At 46.1% G+C, this 14,837-nt stretch overlaps 1 protein-coding gene and 1 long non-coding RNA gene across 13 annotated transcripts in view; one reads left to right on the forward strand and one right to left on the reverse strand.

The window, feature by feature from the left end:
- The window catches only part of RHBDL3 (rhomboid like 3), a 62,356-nt gene that overhangs the window by 26,466 nt on the left and 21,053 nt on the right, over window positions 1-14,837 (reverse strand). For 2 of the 12 annotated variants that reach the window (XM_064395290.1, XM_064395296.1), the window contains one exon: window positions 12,400-12,483. The exons of 8 other annotated variants lie outside the window; for them this stretch is intronic. In XM_064395290.1, coding sequence (XP_064251360.1) covers window positions 12,400-12,483 — 84 coding nt within the window. Of the gene's footprint in view, window positions 1-1,834; window positions 1,951-12,399; window positions 12,484-14,329; window positions 14,466-14,837 lie in introns of those variants that run through there. 2 more of the 12 variants (XM_064395295.1, XM_064395292.1) reach the window with 2 other exon arrangements.
- LOC135284292 (uncharacterized) lies at window positions 2,099-5,406 on the forward strand. Its single transcript, XR_010349726.1, has 3 exons — window positions 2,099-2,185; window positions 3,147-3,200; window positions 3,784-5,406. It is a non-coding gene; the product is annotated as an uncharacterized LOC135284292 (long non-coding RNA).

Below are 14,837 nucleotides of genomic sequence, written 5' to 3' on the forward strand. Positions count from 1 at the left end.
CACCCAGGAAATAAAGTATTATTAGCACAATACCTGGGATGACCTTTCTCAAGGGGAATTTGTAGGAGCTGTGAGATGAGTCATTCAGTGAATGGATCTAAGACCTGCAAGCCCATAGATACTGCTCTGTTCATCCCTGTTTCTCAAAAACATTTGACCTAACCAACATCTTACTTAACTGCACCACTTTAACTGTATCTTGATATTTAAAATGTCAGAACCTAGCTTGTCTAGGATATAACCATTTGCTCCTTGGAGGCTTAAATACCTCTCTACTTTGAGGGCCAGGGTCAGCACCCAAAGTGTGGGACTCTCCCCATGCTGTGCGGTCACTGACTTTGTAGGAAGACCAAGGGCTGCAGCCCCAGGGAACATGGCTATTCCTTCAAAGGGCAGATGAGATACAGAGCTGAAGCACACAGGCCTCCAGAGAACAAAAGAGCTGCTGAGATCACAAACCACTTTTCCCAGATTTTGTTCTGCTTTCAAGCCTTCCAAAAAGAAGCATTTTGTAACCAAGAACAGAAATTACACAATGTCTTCAGAGCTTCAACCCAGCCCCCAAGGACACCCTAATGACTTCAGACTCACTAGTGCTGGAGCTGACACATCCTGTCACTCAGGATGCTGCTGTTATTGGCTGCTGGCTTCCAAAGGCACAGCTGAAGCTGTAGCTGTCTGGTGGCTATGAGTGAATCTGCTTCTTTCTCACACCAATAGGCACCAGCATTCCCCCTTCAGCTCACTGAAGTCTTGTTGCTTGCTCCACAAAAACCCAAAACAGTGGCAGAAGATAGGTGGTGTTTTCTGTAGTGTAATTTGGCTATTGAGTCTCTTCTCCTCTTCCATGTTATTATATATAATTATTTTTTGGCACCATGTTAATGATAATAATTAGAAATAAGTGTGAAGTAAAACAATGGATCTGAACAATGTGAGAGTAAGAGATGAACAATGAACAACTAACATCTGAACTCAAATATCTCAGAGCAGGGCCAAAGCACAGGCTCCACAACCTGCAGCAGAATGTTTTACTGTCAACCCCAGCTGTAAGGAAGTCCTCTTATTTATGTTGAAACAATTTTTAATTGTACAATATTTCTCTATAAAAAGCATATAAAAATTTCATTTGTTACCACTCAAAATCCATACCAATACTTCAAACTGCTTCAAACCCTGTTTCTGCTATCACAGCTATCCACAAAAATCAAGGGGTTGAGCAGGTCCTGCATATCCTGTGTCTCTACACATGGCAAATCATAGAATCACAGAATGTGCTGAGTTAGAATGGACCCATTAGGATCATCGAGTCCCCCATGCTCCATCCAGCTCCTAGATCTGTGCAGGACAGCCCAAGAATCCCACCATGTGCCCAGGAAGGTTGTCCAAACATTTCTTGAACTCAGACAGGCTCGGTACTATGACCACAGCCCTGGGGAGCCTGTTCCAGCACACAACCACCCTTGGATATTCAACCTGGACCTCTCCCTGACACAGCTCTAGCTGTTTCCTTGAGTCCTGGTCATAAGAACAAAGACTTCAGAACCTGCCCCTCATGAGGATGTTGAAGACCACAGTGAGGTCCCTCTTTAGTGTCCTCTTCCCCAGGCCAAACAAACCAAGAGACCTCAGCCACTCCTCACACAGCTTCCCCTCAAGAGCCTGCATCATCCTCGTGGCCCCCTTTGGACACTCTCTAACAGCTTCATGTCTTTTTCATAATATGGTGCCCAAAACTACACACAGCAGTCCAGGTGATGCTGCACCAGCGCAAAAACGTGTGACAGCAGACCCAAAACACTCAGCTCCATCAATTATAAAAGAGGCAACTGACCTTTGCTAGCCGCTTCATGCATTTATCCATGAGGATCTCCTTGGGGCCAAGTGTCGCACAAGGCCAGCCGAGCAGCAGGCTCTCGCCCGAGGGCAGGCAGCGCCCGGAGGCAGCAGCAGGGCCGTGCCCAGCCCGGCTCCAGCCCCGGGGAGCGGAGCTCCCACAGCACGGGCACGGAGCCTCCGCCTGGGCACCACCGCGGGCAGGCAAGTGATCGGGGATGAGAAGCCGTTTGTCCCCCGCCCCCAGACAACAGGACACTAACGGCAATTTCATGCAAGGTTTCATCCGCATTTCAATGACAATCACCCCTAACTCCCTTGATCCTCAACGCGGCTCTTAAGCAAAAATGTAAATATGTTAATGACCGCAGCAGCCATCTGACCCAGGATCTTAATTCCCTGGACCAAAACAATCTGTTTTTCTCCTGTTTCTTCCTTACTTACACCACAAACTAAAGGTCCCCCAGCAAAACTACAAGACAAAAAGTAAGGTGAGGGGGACCTCGCAAAATGTGATGAAAATAGGAAATTCAGTTGAGGAAAGAAAATGAAATCTCAAATTGTTCCTCTTCTTTAATTACAGACACATCAGCCACGGTTGAGTGAGCAAGTAGGGTGGAGGCTGGTGCTGCAGACAGACAATGAGTATCTTGGGAAAACTCAGACATTTCAGAGTGCAGCCAGCTGCTCCTCTCCCCACGGCCAACAGCCCTCAGGGGCAGCTGGGGAGTCCACAGCTGAACTGGGCACAGCAGCAGGATCCTTGGCTGGCTTTAGGACTGCAGTTTCCTCATTGAAAGGCTTTGTCTCAACATCACCAAAGCCACAGTTGTCTTTCCAGTGGGCAAGGCTCCAAGCAACTCCATCTAATTTGGAAATTGGCCTTGAGTTGGACCAGGTCCTTAAAACCTGAATCATTCTAAGATCCAGTGGTGTCTTCACTTTCTGGAGAGACTGGCCTGGCAGTGTCAGGCCTCCTGGCACTGACCCCAGCACTGCCCCAGACTAGGAGATTCTGCAAAGAAATTGTCCTGAGCTTCAGCTTCTCCTCCCTATTATATATAATATTATATAGAAATGACAACTCCTGATTAATTTCCCACCAGAAAGGAGCTCTCAATAGTTGGCCTGTTTCTTATTTATACATTGGCCCTTTTCCACTGGAAAGGGGGTGTCAATTACATGCAACATCTTTTCATCTCCAAGGATTTCAGAAGCCACTCTGAGCTTTGCTGGATGGAACTCAGAAGTTAGGTGGCACAGTCTCTGCAATCTAGGGATGTTTAATGATCCTGTTCTCTCTTCCAAAGGAGAGAAGTGCATGTGAGAAATCCTGATCCAGCAGGGAGGAAGGCCAGTCAGAGGTAAATGCATATCCTTCCACCCTGAAACCCAGCTTCCCACCATTCGAGTCAGCTCATCTGGGTTGCCTGAGCACACATGGTAAAACATTAGTGCTGGCTCCAGTGACGCACACTCGCCTCCCCTGTAAATAATGAATTTACTCACCACTGCCCAGACAATATAAAGTGATTAAGGGCTGTCCAGCAGTACTTTTAGGGCATGTTAGATTGCTTTGACCTGAGGTGAACCCAAGGGCTGGAAACATCACCCAGCTCTCAAAAGCCAGATTGCTTTTAGGCACAGAGGATAGTCCCTCAGCAAGCAGTGCTCCCAGAGACACCTGCTCCTCAGGAAAGCTGCAGTGAGGGCACAGAGCTGCCCAGCTCAGCTCTCAGCTAGGCCAGGAGGCATTTCAGAGAAGAGGGCCTGTCACCTGGATTAGGTGTCTCTCCACGTAGCACATGGCAAAGTGGAGATAGAGGGGCCTGGTATAAGATTCTCTTTTCCCTGAAGAGCAGAATAGCCTGAAAGACCAGGTTCATGAGCTAGTTGCCCAGTCTATAGAGGCATTTCTGTTCTAATTTATTTCTCCTACTGTCTTAGGCATAAAGACAAGGAAGGGACCTACATTACTACCATCTGTTGTTACCTTCTGCAGAAGCACTTTATCTAAACAGACAGTGGAAGCACAGATTCAACAAGAATGAGAGAATCAAAGATTCAGGAGTGTGTCACTACTCAGTTCTGAGGCGGATTGGAAAGAGGGCTTGGAGCCAGATTTGATTTTTGGTATTGCCAAGATTGCTGGAGTGAGCCCACAGACTTGTGTGGTATTGTGACCTCCCCATCTACAGGGCACAGGCACCACACCTGTGTCTGTGTGAGCCAGCATAGTGAGGGCTGTGCAGAACTCAGAGTGTGGCTGGATGATGGCTGCAATGGCAAAGGGCAATTGCCAAGCCACCAGGCCAAGCAGCACAGGGACACTGTGAACAGGGATGGATGCCTGGGGAGGTTTCAGATGCAGAAACCTATCAAACTTTCCAAAGCCAGCGACAGCTGGACGCCACACTGAATTTCTTGACTCTGCAGAGGTCACACCCCGGTCCATAACCACCACAGGCCAAGCAAATCCTACACTTGGAGACCACAGTAACTTCTGACCCACAGCTTGCAGGGGAAGCCTCTTATGCTCAGCCACGTACCCAAATTCATGTCATGTCTCCATGCTCATTTTTAACACAATTCTCTTCCTTATCCATCCCCTTGCCTGTGGGTTTCTTGCTGCAAGTTCTTGCTAAGACACTGAGAGAGGACAGAGCTGAGAGGCACTCACAGGACCCACTGAGGGGGCTTTCAGTCCTTGGCCACCTCAACATCCCACCACTCTGAGCAATGCCTCTGCCTCTCTCCAAATCAGCCTTCTGGCAGAATACTTCCAGAAACAAGCCTCTAGTCTCAGCTGGGGAATTACAGACAGTGTTCAAGCCACCCAGAACTAAATTATTCAAAATACACCACTGTGCTGGCTTTGAAACCAGAGCCGCTCCCCAGAAAGAAGCCAGGGTAAATAAAAGCTCCATTACCAGCACCACTGACAGGGAAGGAGATGCAGCACTTAAAGTGAGGGAGATAATTACATGATTAACGAGACAGTATGGGTGGCAGGAGATGCCCTCCATTACACCACAAGGCTTAATGCAAAGAGACATGTTTATAGACTGAACCTTCTCCAGCTCTGCTTCTTCCTGTTTTATTATTTATGGCAGTGCATTAAGAGTACTGCAAAGAAGCTGAGGCACTCTAAAAAATCGCAGGTGGGGTTTTTCAGGTGAAAATATTATCTTTAATCTTGATCCAGCACTGACCATGCTGCACATTCCTACATGGGCAGTTGTCTCAGCTCCAGTAACAGGCTGGGCAGGCTGTGACCCAGACAGGAGAGTCACGTATCCAACAGCACAGCCCAAGCTCTGGAGCTGTCCCTCATTCCTGAGATTGTGGACAAGATGAAGTCAACAAGAGACCACCTAAGGATTGGTGTGACCAAACTTACACGAACAGTTAAAATATTTTCTTCAATCCTGAGGCAAGGGGTTTATAACTTCGCAGAACTGCTTGTCAGCACTGGCCCCAACATTCTTAATGTACAAATGCCCAATCTCTTGCTCTCCCTTTTGAATTCCTCCAGTTTTTAGGCCTCCACAATCTCCTGAAGCAATGAGTTCTGCAATCTAGATAAAATAAACTCTGCTTTTCATCTGGATGGTGTAAGGCATTAAATATCAAAAGCTGAAACCAGCAATATCCATAGTATCATAAGACACGTGATATTCTCATTCACCACCACATAATTATTGTTTAGGCAGTTTTAGACATATCTGACTGGAAAATCTCAAAATTCTCTATTAATATTAATTACATCTCTCAGGGCTTCTACATCATGAGGGGACATAATATGTAAGTTACTTCATTCAGAGCCAAAATGCAACACACTCTGGGTGAGATGCTGCATTGATTTGCATTACATAACTCACCAGAAGACATAAGCATGCAAAGTCAATCTCACAACTAGAAGACAGACTGGCTCTAATCACTACTGCTACAAAGAAAATAATAATAAAACCCAAATCAAACCAGAAACTGACACACAAGAGTGAGAAGAGCTGTTCAGGGGGGACTGTATTTCATGCCAAGTTCCTGCAGTCAGATCCCTGCTTACTCCTGGGTCAACTAATCATACAAAAGATTTCTGTAAAATTCACTGTTATGGATAATGTCTCTTGTTACAGCTGCATTGATGCTAGTACAGATGAGTCTTCTCATTCAAAACAGGTTTTTGGTCTGATATTATCTGGAAAACGTTGCATAGGTGATATCAGCGTGAAAGAGTCAGGGGAGTTTAAATATTTCTGTTTTGTCTGCGGACAAAAGCTCAATGAATTATCTCTATCACATGATGATGATGATGATGGTGCAGTTTCTCTCCCAGCAGTAACTCTGAAGAATGATACACAGCAGCTGCTAAAGTCAGTTTTAAATCAGCAGGTCAAGGTAACTTTCATCCAAAAGGTTTTAAAAAGTCATTACAAATACTAATTTTCTGCAAGTCTGGGAACACTGGAAGAACATCAAGATCTGCTTGCTCCCTTTCTTCCAGTTTTGAATCAGCAGTACAGCCCTTCCAACCACGGCTCCAAAACTCCTGTGCAATCACAGTGACAGGCACGCACTGCCCGGCGAGAATTTAATGGGATACAGCAGGTCTTGATGTGTAACAGCAACCCACAGCAAAGGAACAAATGACTGATCTTGAGTAACACACACTTGGAGGAGGACTGGTCAGAATATCAGTCAGAATAGGCCATAGAAAACAGATTATGTCCAGCTGATATTATCTGGATGAGAACACAAACTGGGCACAGATCTTAAGCCAAGGTCGCTGCTATGACTGATTTCTGCAGGGCACCTGACATCACCAGGCAACCCTGAGTCTGAGGATTTACTGTGACACAAACTCAGGGTGTCACACATTCAACATGCTGAAATCTGGCTATTTGACAGGTCTCAAAAATAAATCTAAGCCAGAGAGCCACCATCACGTGGCAATGCCACTAATGGGATCCCCTGAGAATTCACTCTTCCTCCTACAGAATTCTCATTAGTGACTTTGGAGCAAACTAAGGAAAAGTCTGTATTATGCTCACAGAGGAGTTAAAGCAACAACTTACTAAGTGTGAGCAAGGTCTTTTAGTAAATCTGGGTACTTGCAAACAATATATATTACATTTAAAATAAACAGAAAAGCATCTGGACAGGAGCCAAGAATGCCAGCCAGTGCACAGGGTGGGGAATGCCATCTTCAGCAGCAGCCATTCCCAGCAGGGGAAAAAAACCCTTGCTTGTTATAGTGAGTGCTCTCAAGGTAACACTGCCTGCAAAAAAGGAAATGTGCCCTGCAAGTTTGGAAATGAGGTGACAGTGCCTCTTTGGCACTTCTCACTGGTACAGTCTTACTGGCTGCACTGACAGGTTCAATTCATTACCTCATGGAAAGGCAGGTTAAGCAATGACTTGATCACTGTCTGGAGGAACAGATATTTGGCAGTACCGGGGGCTCCACCAAGACAAAGGTATAATCACATCTAGGGGCTAGAAGTCAAACTGGACAGCCTCAGATCATAATAAGTTGATTATTTTTGCTATTAACAAAAGAAACGTCTCCCTAACTTCACCAGAAGTTTTACAATTAAATTGCAAGTTCTCCTAGGAGATGAGGTATGGTTGAGGTCAAGCAGAAGATCTTACCCACGTTAGGAGAGACTAGATAACAACAGTTCTCTTCTGACCTGACAGCAAGCTATCAGGGTTCAGAAAAGCTCAAGCTAAACAGATGAATTTAAAGCTCCAGCTAACAAGTGCCATAGCACACATGTTGCCAAAATGACCCACCTGTACTGGAATTCAAACCATGCTTCTGGTTAGAGCAATAGCAATAGAGCAAAACTCCTGCTAAACAGACTGGGAAAGGTATTTAACTCTTACTGCTCTTACAACTGGCTTTGCTCAGTCATGGGGACTAGAAGCTACCAAAGAAACTCTCTTTCCAAGCAAAACTGGAGCAGAAGTTTAAGTCAGCCTTGGGAAGAGGAGACAGGTATCACATGATTCCTTGAAATGTCTTGGAGGCACTGGCATTAGACTGCAACGACATAATGATCTCAAGGTACTGCAGACAGGCTGGTTCCAAATGCAGCCTGGAGCTGGGGGCATTAATTATTCTCTACCTTCTACCATTTAAACACTTGAGAGCAAGAAATCCTGACTTGCATCTTCCCAGGATGATCACAGGAGTCCCCAGCTGCAGGAAGGAGCCAGATTGCTGGAAGTTGTGGTGGTTTGAATTGTTTCTTAGTGATCTATCCAAATCATTCCTGGATGACACCCAGACTGCAGGTTTCCTGCATTGAACTGCAATAGTAATTTCTGCAGTGTTTGCACTTTAGCAGTGTCTGCTATGTCAAATGTGCTTTGGTTTAAGGGTAGAAGAGATTTGTCCAAGTGCCAAAGTTGCAAAACTGCAAATCAGAAAAATCAAGCTGCATTTTGGATTCCTGTATGCTCTTACTGGATACAGGGGACAGTGTTTCCAGAGTTCTCTCTGCCACAAGTTTTCAAACAGAAGGAAAATGTGTCTGACATTTTAAAGCAAATCATGACTAAATAAACTCCACAACGGGAATGCAACTAACTTCATAGGAAGACGTGCTGTTTGTGCTGGGTTCCCAGTCCAAGCCTTGCTGGAGCAGAGACTCCTGCCTGCAGATGCAGGGCTGGCCTGGGGCTAGATGTGCCCTGCCAGGTTCAATGTCTCTGTGGGGCACAAGCACAATGAATGGGGAATCTCTTTTACACACTCACCAGCCTGACAACAAACCACAGCAGGGTTTGAAATCCCACTTTGAGAAGTGGGATTTATCAGGATTATCAGGGGAAAGGGTCCTTCTCAGACAAGTCCTCCTGGAGTCTGGCCCTGCCAGGCTGTGTCAGGGGCTCCTTTCAGCCTCATGAGACAGCAGTGGATGGTCCTTTCACAGCCTCCCACACAACAGAGAGCTCATCCTGTCATTTGAGCCTGCAGACCCTCACAGAGCCCCTCTCCTTGCCTGTATCCACCTCATTTCAGTCTCCTTTACTGAGCTGATCAGATTTCCCACAGGCACAGGGAGCACACAAGCTTTCAGAGCACCTGCTTCCTCCAAGCCTATCCACTCTTCCCAAGCTCTAATGTTCCCCTTTTATTTGACCAGACTGGCTTGAATGCAGTTTAACCATTCAAGGCTGAAGCCCCCCATGGGCACCCACAGGCCAGCAGACTTCCCACTTTGTTTTCAGGCCACATGCAGCAGAGATCTGCTCCTTCAGTACCATGGGTGATGTCTGCACACTGCTGGCACTGTGGGAGCTGCAGGGGACAAGGTGCTCAGCAAGCTGGGAAAGCTTTGACAGAGGCTGTGGTCCATATTTCCTGTGCCTGCATCACAAGCACAGGGTCATGGCTGCATTGAGACCCAGAAACAACAAGGCCTGGCTAATACAATTCATAAGCTCTGTTTCCTGGGGAACATTTAAAACACATATTGGAGAGCAGAGATGGCTTGACAAAACTGAAACAGCTTCCAAGCAGATTATTTAAAAGAAGGAAGCAGAGAAGACACAGGCAACAACCATAATTACAGAGCCAGCATAATTAAGAAAATTCATGTTACACTCCTCAGGAATGAGGAAATCCAACAACCTCCCAAGGAGTCACCTGAGAGCTGCAACTGCTGCAAACAAAGGGGAAACAAACCAGGAGGGAGAGACAGAAAGACCAGACTGAACAGGAAGGTTAGGAAATTGTAATACTCTTCCTGATGCATCTCCAGGAAGTGGAGGGAAAAGAAATCTTCTCACCTGCAGGGTAACTAGAGAGACAATCCACCCAAAACAGTCCCACAGGCTTCCACTGAGGATTAATCTGCTCATCAGCTGGGGCCAACTTCTAGAAGAGCATCCTCCCAGAGCACACTGCAGACTGCTGAGCTTTGGATGGCCACAGAGAAGGGAGTGCAACGACACAAAAGGAGGACTGTGGAAGGGGCAGGAGGAGAGGGCAGCCCAGACTGGGTGAGGGGAAGCCCAGATGAATGGGGAAAGGAAAGCGGGGAAGTGAATGAGCAAGAGGTGATGAATGGTAGGGAGGGCATGGAACTTTTACACAGGGCAGAGAGCAAAGACAGGGCTTGAATGGGGAAGACTGAAAGATGCCGCCTGAATGGAAGGGGAGAGAGGGAGGAGAAATGAGGCAGGGAGAGCTGAGCAGCACAAAGTGAAATAGTGCAGACAGAACAGCTTCCCACATGGACTTGACAAGGCCTCAGAGAGACAGACAAGTAGCACAGCATGAACTTTAATCCAGGAGCAGAAAAGCTGCCTGGAGCAGACAGTGCTACCATCGTCTGTCCCTGTATAATCCCTCCACCACTGGGCACCTCCTTTGCTCCCAGCCAACAAATTCTCATGAACCAAGAGCAAATCAAACAGCAGCCACCAAAGGTCAGACTGCCCCATGAAAGAGAGCTGTAGCAAAGCTGAACCAGTGACATGGAAATGGCCGATAGGATAAAGCACCAGGGTAATTACAAGCAGCAGCCCAAGAGATGCAAGTGCAACACTGCTCCAAGGGCAGGACAAGATGCAGTTCATATGCAGAATATAATGGTTATGAGCAGTGTTATTTTCAGGGCTTTTCTCCTACTTACACAGCAAGGATAAATTTTTTCAAAACAAAATTTTTCCAAGCACAGAGATTTCCTGAGATTTCAGTCATGCTAAGACTTTCCTGAGATTTTGCCTTAAATTTGAATACTGATTGTTTAGAAGTTCCTTCAGATTCTAAAAAGCCAAAGCACTGGACATTGCTATTTTCAAAATGTTTCCTTGAAAATTGTCATTTACATTCCTATTCAGAGTGCCCAGATGGTTCAGCTCAAATCAAATTAAGTATTTTGCTTGAAAAGAAAAAAAGCACTGTTTCCCTCTGCCTTTTGGTGAATTTCAAACAAAACTCTCTGTATTATTATTCATCCACCTCCTCCCTTTGCACAGCTGGGGAAAACAAAGCATTTTAAAAGGGCACATCTTATTACTTGAACCTCAGTGGCAGAGCTGAAAGCTGGATGTCCTCCTCTCCTCTTTGGGTGGCCAATGTCTCTGTTTTCCTCCTAGGTCCATCAGTCACCACTGCATGAACATGTGCCAAAGCTATTTTCCCAATGCAAAGCAAAGACACAGTGACTCAGCTTAAAAGAGATAGTGTAAGTGTCTAAATCATAGTATTTCACTTCATATTTGTTAGGAATAATGATTTAAAAGCTAATTCAGTGTCTGGAGCAAGTGTTTTGCTTGTTTATAAATAGACCCCTCTAACACATAAGTTAAAAGAGAGGTCACAGAAATGCAGTAGAAGGTAGGACACTCCCTGCAAAAACAAACACAAGCAAAAAAACCCAAATTTAAATGTAAGACTTGACCCTACTTTGCCTTTTCAACACATCAGGGAAGTCAAACATACAAACTAGCTTTTAAAGGGTTGCTAGAGGAACCATGAAGGGCCCATCTGTGCCCCAAATGGAGATTCTGTTCTGCCCCTTTCTTTTTTGATGCTCCTTGCACCTAGCAAACATAACAATACCAATGTGGGTAATTTCAGGCAAAAAATGTGAGTGTCCTGGAGTCAGAGCACAAGCAGCATCTCATCTGAGAAAACACATAAGGATTTCTTTCCCTATTCCATGTCCTGCCAAAGAAAGAACAAAGGAATTCCTGAGAAATCTGGGCTGGATCATTAATCCCTGTCAAAGAGATCCAAAAATGTAAGGACAGAGACTTGGGATGTGGCTGTTAGCAATCAGGTCTCTAGGACATAGTACATTTTGAAATGATAATTTGTGCTCTTTATGATTCATAGTGATATCACTTCATAAAGAGTTCCACTTTTAAACTGAGAAACAGGCAAAGTAATTCACCCAAGTAATTACCAAATTACAAATTACCAAAGTAATTTTCAGAGACAAAGTAACTCACCCAAGGATGCAAGAGGCTTAAAATACTACTGTAGCTGAGATGAGCTACCTGTGCTCCAGCCACCTCCATGACACACTCCTGTATTGCCACCTAGTAACTAACTAATACAAATTTTAAATTACCAAATACTGGAGGAGGGAATTTGAAGGACAGGGTAAGACAGAGTAAAGTCAGTGCATCTCCATGAAGCACTCTAAGCTTGGTGAGCAACAAGGAAAGATGTCCAAGAGCAAGAGTCTCTCCTGGAAGCAGCAGGGAGATGAAGGCATGGCTTGGGGCTGTGCAGGCACACACAGAGCAGGGCAGGGCAGGGCAGGGGACAGAAAGGCTGCTCTGCCAAAGCTCACAAGTTGAACACTGCAGCTTCACAGGCCAGCTGAGCCCAGAAGAACCATTACTGCAAACACAAGAGTTTTGGGTTTCCATCTGCCAGCCTGGGCACAGGGAGATCATGTTACGTGTGGCACTGGGGGAAGGGAGAGAAAATATGATTCATTCTCAATCCAGTGAGAGGAGTGAGAGCTGTGCAGCTGCTGCAGTGCAAGCAAGTCCTCCCAGCACTGGCTGTTGCTTTGGGTCAAGAGACCATACCATTTCAGCCTGCTTCCTGACTTCTGCTCCGTCCCAGCTGCTTTCCTCTTGCTTTAGTGCCTGCCTGCCACAACAGCTACCTTTCTGGAAAAAACCCAAACACAAGGAGGAGAGGTTACATGTGCCTGAGGGAAGTGACACAGGGCACGCCACTGCTTAGTCTAGAAGCATTCAAGCAGGGTCAATACCTACTGACAAAAAAATAGATAAATACACACCTCCACACTATGCAGGGGAAGGATTTACCTGTGTGGGACAGCGAGATGCTCAGGCATGCCTGGGGTATCTGGAATCTGCATCTTTGGGAAGCTGGCAGCTCTTACATCTGAATCAGACATGCTCAGGGACTTGCAGTGCTTAGATCTGACAAGTCATCCTCCTTCCAGGAAGTGCTGCTGTAGCACCCATGCTGCTAGGGACCAAACCAACGCCCCTCTCCCCACCCCACATCCAGCCTGGGGATTCCAGTTCATTCCTGCTTCCCAAATGACAGTGTCCCATATCAGACAGCCACTGCCACAGGCTGGTCAATCTTCTTATGCAAATGAAATCAGGGTAATTGGGACAGTTACAATGAGTCCCTGACAATGTTTGCCTTTGTGCATACCAGTGGTAAATATAGACTGAGCTGCTTTCTAAGGATGGGGTGAGGGGAGAGCTGCACCCAGGGACAGCAGCTCAGCTTCTCACAGGGATGATGAGGAAGCAAGGGCTGTTTAAACACAAGAATGCTCTCAAAAACGTCGAACTGATAGTAAGGAAAGAGACAGATGCTGCAAATAAAAGTCACTGACTGGAAGTCTCAGAAATACTCAGGGAAGCACAGCCACTGTGGCAGGTCTGTGGAGCTGTTCCCTGCATTCCAACCCTCACTCCACAGACAGAATGCTTCCAGAGCATTCATCCCACTAAGGATCTCAGCCCACGAGAGTCAGAGCTCTCACCAGAGCCACAACTGAACATGGCACAAACACCCCAACCAGAGCAATTGCTGGCACTTTCCAGGCTGGTCAGGCTCAGTCACTCCTGCACTGAGAGCTTTGCCCCATGAATCTCAAATATAAGCTCTACCTTTGTTGTAGCCCTCCAGGGCCCATTGCAGCAGCAGTGGAAGAAATCTAAACAAAAAGCAATGGCCCCCTGAAATCCTGTCATGCAAACAAGACTCTTCCCACCCATTGCCAAAAGGCCTGAATGGAAAGGGACTGAACACCCCCCACCCACCCCTGCCTGGTGGTCTTTTTGTCTCGTGACCTTCCCCACACAAACACAACCCCACAACAATCAGACAGGCAACATAATGTGCCAGCGCCGGCTTTCCCAGCCCTTCAAGGCAAGCTGGGAGGGGAGGGGGAGAGCTGGGGAGAGCTGAAAGGAGCTGGGGATGACTAACAGATAGGATGGGCAAGAAAATACCAAGCAGTGCTTTAATTTCTACTTGTACAGTCCCATGAACTGGGATAAAAATAATTTTATAATTAAAGAAACAAAAGAAATGTCATCTCAAATGGTTTAAAAGGGACATGGGAATACCAACCAGTGAGATTTTCATACAAAAATAAATAAATAAATCCAAGAATGGTTCTAAACACTGGGAACATCTCTTAGCATCCCCTTCAAGTAGCAAACAAAATTGAGCCCTTTGGTGCAAACTCTGCTGGTTTTACTTGGCTATCTTTATGATTTAGAGTCTGAGGTGAATTAGATACAAAGGTTTCCCTCTAGACTGGGAGAAGACATTTTTGCAACTGCTGTAGCTGTAGGAAGCATCAACACACATGGAAACCCTCCCTGGTGTGAAGGCTTCAAAGCACAGAAAGTTTCTGCCAGTGTGTCCTGAATATGGAAAAAGAGAGCAATCACCTGTGCTACTGACAGCCAGCAGAACTGTACCTCCAGGCCCAGGCTGCCCCTGCAATGTAACAGATACCTTTTGCATACTGCAGGACACATATCACCTTTGGGAAAGAGCAACAAGAGCTTCCAAGGGCTTCCCAGGAGCAGACCAGGAGACCAACCAGGTAAGGAGGAACTCCTAACCTTCTGAAATGCCATGGAATACTCCCATGCTCCTGTGCAGACACAGGAAAAAATACAGACTCCACAGGAAAGCAAACCTGATAAAATAAAATAAAATTAAATACAATCTCTCAGAGCCTGGATTCAGTGAGCTTAGCAGGGCCCTCAGCTAGGCTTCAGAGCACTGGAAATGTATACCAAGCATCTTTACAGGGAAAGGAGGCCATGCTTTTGCCACAAGCTGAGATCTGTGTCCCATGAAATCATGGCAGCTGAGGCAGCAGCAGAAAGCAAAGCCACAGGAAAGCACTTGTGTGATTTACAGACACATTAACAACCATGTTGGGGACCATGACATTGTAAGAAATGACATCTCAACTCCCCTGCCAGCACTCCCACCACTCTGTTAGTGTTATCAC

This window comes from Passer domesticus, chromosome 20 (genome assembly GCF_036417665.1).
Source record: "Passer domesticus isolate bPasDom1 chromosome 20, bPasDom1.hap1, whole genome shotgun sequence".
Classification (NCBI taxonomy): domain Eukaryota; kingdom Metazoa; phylum Chordata; class Aves; order Passeriformes; family Passeridae; genus Passer; species Passer domesticus.